The sequence below is a fragment of the Anser cygnoides genome, chromosome 5, assembly GCF_040182565.1.
Source record: "Anser cygnoides isolate HZ-2024a breed goose chromosome 5, Taihu_goose_T2T_genome, whole genome shotgun sequence".
Lineage (NCBI taxonomy): Eukaryota > Metazoa > Chordata > Aves > Anseriformes > Anatidae > Anser > Anser cygnoides.
Window position 1 is genome coordinate 28,026,638 of NC_089877.1, and position 14,037 is coordinate 28,040,674.

At 39.4% G+C, this 14,037-nt stretch overlaps 1 protein-coding gene across 1 annotated transcript in view; it reads left to right on the forward strand.

Moving 5' to 3' along the window:
* Positions 1 to 488: 488 nt before the first annotated feature.
* The window catches only part of EIF2AK4 (eukaryotic translation initiation factor 2 alpha kinase 4), a 38,692-nt gene continuing 25,143 nt past the window's right edge, over positions 489 to 14,037 (forward strand). Inside the window, 11 exon segments of the mRNA XM_048080654.2 lie at positions 489 to 755; positions 2,327 to 2,442; positions 3,667 to 3,769; positions 6,073 to 6,246; positions 8,121 to 8,201; positions 8,703 to 8,851; positions 10,278 to 10,390; positions 11,398 to 11,555; positions 11,983 to 12,518; positions 12,887 to 12,996; positions 13,557 to 13,714. Coding sequence (XP_047936611.2) covers positions 603 to 755; positions 2,327 to 2,442; positions 3,667 to 3,769; positions 6,073 to 6,246; positions 8,121 to 8,201; positions 8,703 to 8,851; positions 10,278 to 10,390; positions 11,398 to 11,555; positions 11,983 to 12,518; positions 12,887 to 12,996; positions 13,557 to 13,714 — 1,851 coding nt within the window. The 5' untranslated portion in view covers positions 489 to 602.

Below are 14,037 nucleotides of genomic sequence, written 5' to 3' on the forward strand. Positions count from 1 at the left end.
AGAGTAGGTCCCTCCTTAGGTAGTCTACTTAAAACAAAAAGCCCGTACGCAAAGGTCAGTAAAGCAAGAAGTACGATATATGGCCTCAGGGTAGCAAGTTATGGACTACTATAACGTTTCTGTTTGCCAGTGAACGCACACCTAATGCATAAACGTATATGTTTAAATTTACTTGGGGTATTTTCATCAGGATCACAAAACTTAAAAGGTGACCTCATCTTCTCATCATCCTTCTGTTCAGCAGAAGGAAAAGGCTGAAGAAAAGCACGTTTCCTTTCTGCTCACCGCCGCTTCCCTGACAGCTTCCCGCTGCCTCTCTGCCGCGTCCCACCACAGACACCCGAGGACAGGGGCTGGCCTCGCTTGGTGTTCAGCCAGAAAAAACCCTGCGCTGCTCACACTCCACCTCCGGGTGGAAGTCACAGGAGAAGCCCCAGCGCCCCCCCACCCCCGGACACGCCACCAGGCCGGGAGCGGGGCCGTGCTGCCGGGGCTCCTCCTCCCGCCGCCGCCGCCGCCGCGGGGCCGTCGCCGCTCGCAGGGTGGCAGCGCCGCGGGGCCGCCCGCCATGGCGGCCGCCCGCCGCCGCCCGGGGAGCTGACATGGCCCGGCCGAGCGCCGCGCAGCAGCTGCCGGCGGAGGCGGCCGCGGAGCCGCCGGAGAGCTACCAGCTGCGGCAGGAGAACGAGCTGCAGGCGCTGGAGTCCATCTACGGGCAGGACTTCCAAGATCTGCGGCAGGGCCGGGCCTGGAAGGTAGCGAGCGGGGCCCCGCGGCCCGGTGCGGGGAGGCGGCGGGCCTGCGGCGGCGCTCGGTCAGCGTGCTTTATCCGCCCGCCTCGCTGGGCTTTATTTCATTTACTGTTTATTTGATCCCCGCGGCCTCTCGTCCTCCTGCCTCTCGACAGAACGGGAAGCCTAGCGAAACAGGTCTCCGTTCTGGAGAGGAACAGAGCGGGTTTTAATTAATTGGCTTTTGTTTTTTTTTAATGCTTCCGAAATCATTCCTTAGCTGACTAATTACATACCTGCTTAACTCATTCATCTCGTCGGCATACGTGTTGCTGATCTCTGCACATTCACTCTATACCGTGGCTTACTCTCACTGTGGCTGTTTTCCATCAGAACTTAATACTTACACTTTATTTTTTCTACAGTATTTTTTTAAATTACAACTGATTGCCCAGGTCTACTACTCATTACTCTTTTCCATTTCTCTTTCATGTCTGCAATGTCTTCTTGAGAATTTTTTTCCAGCTGCATCTGGTGGCACTGTTCTCCTGTACCCGGAGGTACTGGTCATTTACATCAGTCCCCCGAAACTTCACTGTTACTATCGTCTGTCTGTCCTCTTTTGTCTTTGGTTTCTACAAAGTATCATGGCTGCTAGTGTTTTTTCTGCCATACACCCGAACCAAAAATTCTTGCAGAACCTGGTGACTTTTGGAGGGGAGGAGAGGGGCTGGAATTTAATGCTAGAAATGTCAGTAACTTCCCTAGTTCTTAGCAGCGCTGCTGGTCTCCCTCCCTATTAAATTCATACCTGACATCCTTTTGACTTTACCTGTACTTTTTCCCCCTGGAAATGCAACGGCAAAGTAGAGGGGATATCGACCATCTTTTAACTCGTTCCCATATTTGTTTTTCTGTGTCATCTTATTTCCATACCTGTTCCTAACATTACTGAGGTCTGTTCCCTTTAAAAAAAAAAATCTAATTGAAAAGAAAAAGTTTAGAATGTTTATATGGCAATGTTCTACTTCAAAAAAAAAAGACAATTTTAAGAGAATGGTAGGAAGGGCAATACTAGTTAAAATTACGTTTTATGCCAAAAATAAAACTATAAATACAACAAATCTACTATCTATTTGGCCACGCAAGATGTGATGTTGTAGACTATTGTCATAGCAGGAAATACTGATTGGTGTTTGTTAGTGAGCTAAAACAAACAGAAAATAAACAATTTCATTCATATGTTGAATGTATTAATTTGTGATATTCCACAAATCTACTACTAGCCTATAGTAAGCAAAATAGGAAGATTTTATTATTAAGCCTCCTTTTTGCTCAGTCTGACTCACCTTTCTATTAACTGTAACTGCACTTATCTGAAAACGTTCTAAAATATATTGGATAAGCTGTGGTAAAGAACCACCTCACCTTCACTGAGCTGTATCAACACATTAGTGTATTATTTTCATGGTTTGGATGGTCTAACCTGAATTCTGCCATGATACAGGTTTTGAGAGTTGTGTGCAATGATTCCTGCTTCAATTAACAACAACAACAACAACACTTGTAAATCAAAGCTTTGTTTTCCATTTTAGGTACGACAACCTCCTGAAATTAATTTAGTTCTGCATCCTCAGGGATTGGCTGGTGGTAATGAAGTATATGCCAAAGTTGATCTGTGGGTCAAGTGTCCACATACCTACCCTGATACGTGAGTATACGTTAAAATATAACCTTTTTTTTTTTCTGTGAACATTCATCTCTTTTCCATATTGAAATGTATGTTGAAAGAACATCTGGTTTTATTCGTTGCTTATTTTTGCTTTCTGCATGTCTGTATTTGTTCAGCCTGTGGTATGAGGGGTGACCATAAAATTTTTTGCCTGAATTGGATGTGGTCTCTTGTGCAATGGACAGTGATAGGGCTACATTTGTCAGGAAAAGATTGCAGCCCTGAGCTGTAACTTGAAGATAAGTAAGTGCAGGTGTACCTGTTAGCATCTTAGTGCTGTTTTGAAACTTTTTCAGCTCATGACCTATTCTGCTGGTAGTGGGACTGACTCTTTATTTTTAAAACAATCTGTTGTCCTACTTGTACCTGCTATTCCTGTTTTCTGCTCTTGAAATCTCTACAGAGAAAGTAAAAAGAATTGCAGATAATAAGCACTCCTAGTGCTTTGGGTCAGCAAGTAATTTTTAGGTATAGAATTGCTGTGCAGGCACAGACCAAAAAGTTCCATTCAGTCCATATGTCACTGATTGTGTCCACAGCATAGCTGCCTTTACATCATCCGTTTGTACTGTGGCCTGAGGGGTGTACAAGGGAAGTGCTGTTCCCAGCCAAGTGATAGCTCAGTTATACCCTGTAGTGTGGGGCATAGGAGCCCCTCTACTTTCTTTTGTTTGTTTGTTTAAGTTAGCATAGCTATAGATGCTTTACTTGTTCCTATAAACGTGTTTTTTTCTTTTGCTTACTTATTGAACGCTTCTTTATGTTTTTGTCACCTGTATAGTGGTAATAAATAAATTTTAAACACCTAAATATTATGCTAGTAATATTTGCAAAGAACTGCTACATAAGTTACTAGTTAAGAACTGGCTGAATCATAAGAAACTGCAGGGGTTTCCTTGCTAGTTCTTCTGTTGTGTGTAGCTGACAAGTAATATGCAACTAGAAAAATTAATGAGTATTAAATCAGATCTCTGACTTCATATCATGTATTTTATGTACTTCATGTATTTATGTACTTATTTATGTATTCATGTATTTATGTACTGCCTCACTGAGCACTGACCAATTGCCAAGTGACAATAAACTCCATTCCTTTTCCATCGCTGACCATTTTTTACCTGCCTTCTGTCTTACATGGTAGCTTTTCACACTTTTTTTTCTTTTTAATAAGGCCATTCTTTATGTTCTGTTGCTATCCCCCAGTGTCCCTGAAATAGAACTGAAAAATGCAAAAGGCTTGTCAAATGAGAAGATAAATGAATTAAAATCCAGACTAGCTGAACTGGCAAAACAGCGCTGCGGAGAGGTAAGAACTTTTCACTTGAGAAATATGCTCTGGTCCTAAATAGTTCAAAAAAATGTATAATATAGGGAAATACATCCATATTGGAAGTATGATTTACTCTTTTTATTATAAATGTTTCTGTTTAATGAAAGTTCAGAATTTGCACACTTCCAAAATACAGTGTATATGTAAAAATGCAAGCTTTATCCCTGTTTAAAGGCAGATTTAAAGGCTCAGTTTGTTCCTAGTTATTTCACAGTATGAAAGGCAGTAACTAACTCTAAAACTGAGAACTTTGTGCACTTTTCAAATTAATCTGAGTACTATAAGTGGCTATAGCTTTTAAAACAAACTGACCACACAGGGAGTTTTTCAGTATGATCTGGTTCATCCAATGCTGAACTGGAGGGTGAGAGACCGTGATTATAATACCAGCTCAACAGTTGACTTCTTCTGGGGCTGTAGCACAGTCACTCCATGCCATTGTGCCTTTTTTCCTACTGTGGCTAGGAATATTGATACTTGACTTCTCCCTTGAATATGGTAAAAAGAGAAAGGTGGAGAAATACATGAAGCATAGAAGTTGTATTTATTTTTAAAGGATTTTATAGTTCCCCAGGTGTGTTTGGTATTAAGGATACCTTTTTACATTGTTGCTGAGAACTGAAATGATTCAAAAAGTTAGTAGCAAACATCAAATTCTTTGTGAAAGCAGGGTTTATGGCATATTTCGTATCTCTATGTGGAAATGTTACAGGTGAGCACATTTGATTTGCTCTATTTGCCTTTTTGAACATGAAAGATACACAGCTGTGGAAGTTACTATATGCTGCAATAATATTCTGCTTTCAATTTCCTAAGCCTGTCAACTAAACAAGTTTGGCAGGGATTGCTTCTCTTTTAGTGTTGCCACATCAATGCCTTTTTCCATTTCTATACTACACTGCTACTTTTTTTTTTTGGCCAACTTTAATACAGATATTTTCAAAAGACTGATACTTCTAGCCAGATACTGTTTTGTTCATTATATTTAATGGCCAAGATTTTTTTTTTTTTTTTTTTTTATAATGACTGCGCTGTGGACAATTATAGCAAATACTAGAAACAAGGTTCAAACTTTCAAAGTAACCACAAAACCATGACATATATTCTCAGTCTGCTCACAACTGACCCTTGGAGAGCCTATTGGCTTGTAGGGCTTTAAATCCCATTTTGATTTCTGATCTAATTGAAAGAAGTTACAAAAATGTTACAGGTTTTTCTAATAACTATCCAGAAGGAGGATCTTGCTTGATCCAGAAACATGCAGATACAGTTGTGAGTTACATATACAGTACACATTTTTGACGAATGCGATACACAATGTAGTCTTGCATTATTTTCTCTGCAGGGAAAGGGAGTCAACTATTCTCTCTGCCTTGGCAGATATGCTTTATTAAAACTGTATTCAGCAATATTGAAAAAATGAAAATGCTTCAGTTACCTGTCAAACTGAACAACAAATGGATTTTTTTTTTTAGTTATTGGGATTTTTTTCTTTTTTTATACGTTTGCACATGCATGTCTGCTTTGCATTTTGAATAGTAACCTGGGAAAGATAATCTAGTTTGCACGTCAGTCATACGGCTGCTTAAATTAATAGAGAAATGCTGCTAGACTGATGAAAGCTTAAGTCCTGACAGGTCAATAGGCCATCAGTGTATACCTAGTTTGAGTAAACAGTAACTGAAAATTGATTTCATCCCGGCAAGCTGTGCAGCAGAATTTAGCTAAGGTTTCAGTGCACTTCTTATTTTAGTAGTTGTAGTTTTAGAAATGTGAAATGCCTTATGTCGCTTTACAGTTCTAACTGTGAGGCTAGATTGCAGAGAAAGGATTGGATTTCTTGTTATGAATGAAAAAAGCAACTATTTTGTAGGAGTAGTATCTACAGTGATAGACAATTTTAAAGGATTTATTCTGTTGTAGTTGATATGTCTTAAGCATGTATCTTTGTGAATAGGAAAATATGCCTAAAAGAAGGAGATAAGAAAAGGGATTTTGCGGGGAGGGAAGGGGGAAAGTGCTTAAATCTGTTTTTCAGTAATTTTCACCGTCTGTGCTCCTGTGGTCAGGGATTTTTCATGTTACAGTTCATTAATAAATAGCTTTGACAAAAAGTACTGAAATACAGTAAATTAATCTGGTAAGTAACAAAATGAACAGTCACACACTGCTGTTGCTGTATTGCTTTTCTGAGTGGGGTATCATTTTACGATGTTCTTTGAATTTGTTCTTTCAACTAGTTTGAGCTCTGCATGTCGTTCACATTTATTTTCTTTCAGGTGATGATATTTGAACTTGCAGGCCACATACAATCATTTCTCAGTGAGTATAATAAACCACCTTCCAAGTCTTTTCATGAAGAAATGCTAAAAAATCATCAAAAAGAACAAGAAAGGCTGGCTCAGGAGGAATTGCGTAGGGCACAAGAAGTTAAAAGAAGAGAGGAGCAGGAGGTAAGAGAAATTAAAGTATGAATAACCCTGTATTGTTTACGTTATTATAACAATCTGCAGTAGATTTATGTGGCAAGGTTTTGCTAGCGGGGGGCTGCAGGGGTGGCTTCTGTGAGAAGAATCCAGAAGCTGCCCTGTGTTAGATAAGGGCCAGCCCCAAAGTGGCCCGCTGCTGCCCAGACCGGAGCCAATAAGTAATGTTGTTTGCTCCTCTGTGAGAGCAGATTTAAGAAAGGGAAAAAAACAACTGCTGCGCAACAGCAGCTGGGAGATTGAGGAGTGAGAAACAGCCTTGCAGACACCGAGGTCAGTGAAGAAGGAGGGGGAGGAGGTGCTCCAGGCGCCGGAGCAGAAGTTCCCGGCAGCCCATGGTGTACCACAGTGGAGCTGGGTTCCACGCTGCAGCCCGTGGAGGAGCCACCGGTGGAGCAGGTGGACCTGCCCCGAAGGAGGCTGCGGCCTGTGGAGGACACCCACAGGAGCAGGCCCCGGGCTGGAGCTGCAGGCCATGGAGAGGAGCCCACGCAGGAGCAGGTGACTGGCAGGAGCTGCTGCCCATGGGGGACCCACGTTGGAGCAGTTTGCTTCTGACGAATGGACCCTTGTGGGAGCAGTCCTTGAAGAGCTGCTGCGTGTGGGAAGCCCATGCAGGCTCAGTTCGGGAAGGACGGCATCCAGTGGGAGGGACCGCACTTGGCGCAGGGGCAGAGAGGGACCATGAAGGAGCAGCAGAGACAGAGTTAGGGACTGACCTCAGCCCCCATTCCCTGGTCTCCTGCGCTGCTCAAGGGAAGGAGGTGGAATGGGGTGGATAGGGGGAAGGTGTTTTTAGTTTGTTTTCTTTGTTTCTCACTTCTCTAGCTTGTGAGGATTAAGCAGTAAATTTCTCTAATCTCCCTACACTGAGTCTGTGTTGCCCATGACAATAATTGTTGAGTGATCTTCCTGTCCTTATCTCAACCCTTGAGCCCTTTTTATCGTTTTTTCTCCCCCTTTCCCTTTGAGGAGGGGGAGTGAGAGAGCAGTTGTGGTGGAGCTCGGCTGCCCACCTGAGTAAAACCACCCTCCACACAGTCATGATTTTGTAAGTCATCCTGCATAGCCATAGGTTTTAAGGAATTATAGCTTATCAACTGACACTGACAGCTCTGACCAATAGGTACTATATGAACTATCTGCTCTTGTTGTTGTAACATTTTACTGATGAATTTTTAACCCTGAGAAATACTTGTGCAAACTTGAATGTTTGCACTACTGAATGTTTGCAATACTGAAGCAAACTTGAATGTTGATAACTGATCCTATGGAAACCATTTATAAAGAGGACCTTATACAAAAGTGTGAGTAAATACACTCAGTGTGTTCCATCTTAATCTAGGAAGTATTATCCAGACACAGAGATAATCCTACCTTCCTTCACCATAGATTGACTGATATATTCACTATGACAAACTTCTCTAGAGAGCAATAAATTTAATCTAAAGAGACATTTATCCTGCACTAGAAGTGAGGACATTCATCTGGGTCACAGAGAGAATTGTGGTGTGAAATCTCCACACTGTGGCAATACGGACATAATAGCTATTAATCTAAAAAATAACTTTTTGTCTTATTTCTCAATATCTTTTCTGTGTATGAAACTTTGTTGTTGGATCTGTCAGTAGAAGTTATTTTCTTTTGTCTGAATTTCATTCACCTTCATCATACAATTGATGGTATTTTGTCTTAACAGTTGATTTTTTTTATTAATATAATTTAATTTTATTCTTCTGAGATCTACAAATACTTTAACATTGTTTTTGACAGGGTAAGATTAGCAGTTGCATTGTACGTAGTGTTTGTTGCATGTTTAACAGCACTGAAATTCATTTCAGCAACGTGAAATCCTTAATGAGATTCAGAGACGGGAGGAAGAGAAAAGAGAAGAAAGAAAAAAGAAGGAGATTGCCAAACAGGTATTCTTTCTAAGCAGGTGTCCCAAAAACATTGCACTACCGTTTTGCGAACTCTGTAGCACACAGAAATTTGAAAGAATAACGTGATTCAGCTGTTCTTGATATCTTCTCTCATCCAGTGCTTTTATTAGATCTAGGTTAAAATAGCATCTTCTGTTCTTGATTTCGTGGAATTTATTTCTGAAATAAAACTAACTGTAGGGGAAAATAATTTATTGGCATCTTTTTAGTGTTCTGAGATGAATATTTTTAAACAGACATAGAATAGTATGGTAATGTGTCAACAGTTTCATTGCAAAGCATCCTTACGTTCCTGCCCATAGACAGTGCTGAAGTGTGCTGTCTGAATCTCAGCACTTCTTCCTCAGCTTCACCTGTACATTTATTGTGGAAACCTATTTTCTTCTGTGATCTAGATTACTTTATAGAATAATAGTCAAGTATACCCACATATTTTGAGGATAGTTTCTGTACTTATCCAGTATTTTTCCTGATTTATAGGAACGTCTGGAAATAGCTGCTCAGACAAGTCAAGAAAATTCTCACAGGAGAGATACTGCAGGGTACAGAGTTGCTTCCAGTTTGAATGGGAACTGTTTGGAACATGGAGTGAATAACAAACACCGCCCAAATTCAGCTGGACGTTCGAAGTATGTATGTCACTTTGCATGTGGATTTTTTAGTCGCAGTTTTTATTTGACAGTTGTTTCTGTATAGTATTTGATAATCCAGAAATCCACTTTCCTATCTCATTGCTAATCTTAGTATAATCAAATGAGATGCTGTCTGTGTTTGTGGAACAAGACGTTTCAAAAGTTTCTGTTACTATGCTTTAACGATGAACACGTACAGTGGACTAATACTGACTACACAACTGTTTTTACATTATGTCTTCTTTGCATTTTGTGTTCTTAACAAAAATACAAAAAGGCAGAGTTACTTATTCTAACAATGATAAAAATAATCAAAAATGATCTAGAAGTGCCCTGGTACTGTATTTGTAGAGTTAAGCAAAAGCTAAGCCCATTTAGTTTTCTGAGGTCTGTCTTTACAAGGACAGCGGTGCCCTTGGTTTGTATGTTCATGAAGCCTGAAATTTTGGCTACTGGGACTTAAACTTTCAGAAGATTATTTTAAATGTTTTTAATTTCATTTATAAAATATATTTGAGTTCAGAAGGCCAGATGCTTTCTTCGTATATTGTTCTTTATACAGCTCTAGTGAAGTGACATCTCCGATGTATGTACTTTCTTTTTTCTTAAATTCGGTATGTTGAAGGAATTTCTACATGACCCTTCATATACTCCTGTGATCTCTATACATAATTGCATTTATTTGGAGGAAACACCGTGTAACGGTGATACTTCTATTTTGAAGTAGATTGTACTAAGATGAAGTAGAGGTTGGTTTGAGATAGTGGTCTTGAGTTCTTTCTGATCTTAAATGCAGCTCCATACATGCATGTGAGAAGGTTTGGAATATACCATTTCATTGGTTTTTGTTGTTGTTTTGGCATTTTGTGTGTTTTTTTTTTGTTTGTCTGTTTTTTTTTCAAAACTTTCTCCTTCTTGCAGGATTAATTTAGAGGAGTAAAAGCAAATGGCAAACCCATTTTAAGTTGGGAAAAATAATTAAGCTAAAGCTGGAATGATCTTTAAAAATCTGCATATATTTGCTTTTTGTTATGTTTTGAAAGATAATACAAATCAAGATATACTTAGGTATTTTTCAGAGCAGTAATATGTTTGTTGTGGTGGTTGTTGTTGTTATTACTATTATGTTTTCCAAACTGAAGATGTCATCCTCAGCTGCAGAAGTTTTAAGGTTTGGATTGAACTCCTTGCTGATTCAATTCCTGGCTTTGATTTTAGACACCCAGTGCAAAATGTTGTTTGCAAAATGCTGAATTTCTATCAGATGTTTATGTTTACACTAACTCAGTATCTTTGATGAATGTTATGCTTGGATACAAAAGTGTCTGAAAACTAATCCCGTCGCAGAAATGATATCTTTAGGAACTAGGGACTGCGACAATATTTTTTTGAGACAGAGAAACATATTCTGTCCACATTGCAGACGAGAACGCCAATTTTCTGTTGGTAATAATGAAGAGTCCACCAGCAATTACGAGGTGTTGAACTTCAGCACAAGCGCTGGGCAACTTACTGTCCATAAAGGAAAATGTTTAGGTAAGCAAAATAATATTTGCAGTTTGAAATGCTGTTTTGGGAGCTGTTGTTTTTTGGGGGGGGCAGAGAACTTGAACAATGTTACCAGGTACAGAGTAGCAAGGGAGAGAGAATATTGTTGTGGAATATGAAATGTCACAGCCAGGATTGGGAGGGAGTAATAAGTAAAATTTCTTTGTGATAAATATTCCATATTTTCTTAAGATTATTTTAAGTAAATATCTGCTTCTTCTGAAACAATTACGTAACTGAATAGCAATACCAAAAAAACACCTGCTCAACGTTTTATATTCTCTTCATAACTAAAATAACTCCCCAAACAGATTTTTTTTTAAAATTTAAATAAATAGCTAGCTTGTCAAATACACATTGCCACCAAGCAAGAAATCATTTAACTTTCGGAAATGTGAAACCAGTGGTAAGAGCAGGGTTAGGGATACTGGCTTTTTCTCCCACCATTGCTGCTGATAGCAATGGGATGAAAGCAGCAGTTTTAGCGACAACTAAATATATGCAAGAGTAGGAGACATTTGGAGATGAAAGGCCTCCATGGAGTGCCATGTAAATGGACCACAAAATGTTTTTGTTGTTCTTTTTCAACATAGCGCTTCCTCAGTGGCAGGATAAGCAATCTAAAAGTCTCTGGTGCAAAAATAATTTTATTATATTGCAGTTTGATGATGAACAGTTATGTCCATAGAGTTTGGCATTTGTTCAGCGTGAAGAGTATTCAGTTACTGAAACCTGAAATGCTTAGAATGTGAAGCAATTTCTGCCAATATGCTGTAATTTTCGTTTGACTAGTGTTAGTTTATTTTATCTACATAGAATTCACATTTGTCAGAGCTGATATTTTTCAGACCACATGTAGGTACAGATTTTGTTTAGTTGTAAGTAGTTCTACATTTCAGGAATTGTAGAAAGCAATGTTTCTTTAGCATTTGCAGGAGCTCAAGCCTTTAGGAAAAAAGAGAAACTGTCTTCCTCTTCTCTCCCTTCACATGTAGGCAAGGATGAACAGCTTGGTAAATCAGTCTACAATGCATTGGAAATTCACAGTGGAGACTTTGTTTTAGTTTATGAGTGGGTTCTACAGTGGCAAAAAAAGATGGGAAAATTTCTTACAACGCATGAAAGAGAAAAGATTGAGAAGTGTAAGAAGCAGGTAATGCCCATAGGTTGCACTTGGCTTGATAAAGTTTAGGGGGTGTTCAACACTTTTGATAAAACTGCTAATTTATGTTAAGCTTGGGAGGGTGGTGATGAGCCTGAAAAGTTCATAGTTTTCCACTTCAGAGGAAAATTAACATTTTGGGGTATTCAGGAGTACATTTAAAGTAATACAACTACACGGAAGTGTACTTGCAAGTATGCATAAATAAAATAATAAAATATTACACTTCTGAAGAAAGAGGAAATCAAATGTGCCTGGCAGAAACCAGAGTTGTTCTTGCCCCTTGTCTACAATGCATTCTTTTCACATAAGGATGAGGATGTCATATACTATATATATTTTTTTTTATTATCTATTTTATTAATTGTGTGTTCATGAAATATGACACAATGCATGTTATGTTGTTTTTCTCTAACAGCTTCAGGGTGCAGAGACAGAGTTCAGCTCACTGACAAAGCTAAGTCACCCAAACATAGTGCATTATATATGTATGAACCTTAAAGAACGGGATGATTCAATTGTGGTGGACATTTTAGTGGAGCACATAAGTGGTTACAGCCTTTCTACCTACTTGCACAAAGAGACTCCGGTTCCAATTGAGCAGTTGCGCCATTATGTGACCCAGATTTTGTCAGCTCTGGACTACTTGCACAGTAATTCAGTAGTGCACAAAGTTCTTTGTGCTTCCAGTATCCTGGTAGATGCTGAAGGAAACATCAAGGTGACAGACTACAGCATTTCCAAGCGCTTAGCTGATATCTGCAAAGCAGATGTTTTTGAGCAGACCAAAGTTCATTTTAGTGAGGATGCTCTTCCCAGCAAACCTGGAAAAAAAGGAGATGTGTGGAGTCTGGGCTTGCTTCTGCTTTCACTCAGCCAGGGCCAAGTAACGAAGGAATATCCAGTTGCTGTTCCTAGCAATTTACCTGCTGACTTCCAAGACTTTCTGGAAAAGTACGTGTTTGCTGCATTCCTGTATCTTCTTCTCTTTTATATATTTTTTTTTTTTTATTTTTAAGGCTCAAACGGTTTTTCAAAAGATCAGCTAAATCCCCCTGTGTCACTAGTCGTAGTTTTTTAGAGAAGAGGCGTTTTCTTGCTCCAGGCTCAGGCTGCTAATCTGGGATTCAGGAGAACAGATCTGGTGCTCTCTTCTGCTCTGTTCTGCCACCAGCTTTGTGTGGATAAGTCATTAGTCTCTCTTCCCCTCTGATTCCATCAGAATTGATAAAGGTGATCATTCCTTAACAGAAATCTGTTTGAACGTTTACGTCTGATCTAGGATAGTTCTTTGAACAGTTCTCTTTTTTGGTTGCTAACAGATGTGTTTGCTTGGAAGATAAGGAAAGATGGACCCCTCAGCAGCTGTTACAACATAGTTTCATAAACATTCCACAAATGAAAACACCTGTAGCAGAAGAAAATCTAGATGGTGAGAAACTCAGTTCTTTCTGTATTCTGTTAAATAGTAACTGGACCACGTGCCTGCAGTAACAGAAAAATTGGGCTGTACTAGAGCATCAAAATCGTGTTTGTGCAAGTGCTTTGCAATAACTAATCTAGAAGTTAAAGATCACACCAGCTTATAGGTCCATGACTAGCTGGGGTGGTCTGACTGTTGTTTTCTCATCGGTAGAGAAAGCTGATGCTTTAATTAAGTCTGGAAATTCCTCCGCCTTCTGCATCATATAAATGTCAGATTTTATTTTCTTCCCAGAAGATTCTGTTTCAGTGAGATGTCTTCCTTCATTGTATTCTGTTCAAATTACTTACTTTGTCCAGTATAATTAATGTTGGTAATGAAACACTGTATTAAGGTTTATTCTTATACCAAAGCTTAACTCTACTCAGCAGAGCACTTCCGTATCTTAGGTTTTAGTTGTACTTGTTTATTTAGGATTTATCTTCTTCCTAGTGCTTGTCTGACAGTGCCTAGTGCCTTATCACCGTACCCCTGTACCAGTGCTGGTAACCATGATGTCCTCATTACAGATTCAGCAGGTGTAGATTGCATCGAAACAGTTGTACCCAGCGGTCAGATATCCAGCGCTTCGTTCTTCACAGAAACACAGAGACAATTTTCACGCTATTACAATGAGTTTGAAGAGCTAAAATTACTTGGCAAAGGAGCTTTCGGAGCAGTCATCAAGGTACGGTATAAAAATTATTTCTCACTATTGAATCCTTTTTGGAATGCGTTTGTTTTCTCTGAAGCAAAACAATGTACTCAATATTTACTTGGTTTTGTTGATGATTTTCTACTGTGCTGTACCTGTATTGTGTTTTTTTTTTATCTAGAATTGAGTAGGCTGATAAGTTTTGTTAGAGATTACTGGGATCGTAGGGAGAGGTCCATCAGTATGGGGAAGTTTGCATTTGAATTGCAGTCATTTCCCAGGTGAAGGAGGGAAAACTTCCCACTTCCATGAAATTATTCTACTTCTGACTCTATCTGGTAGAGCGTTTATAAGCA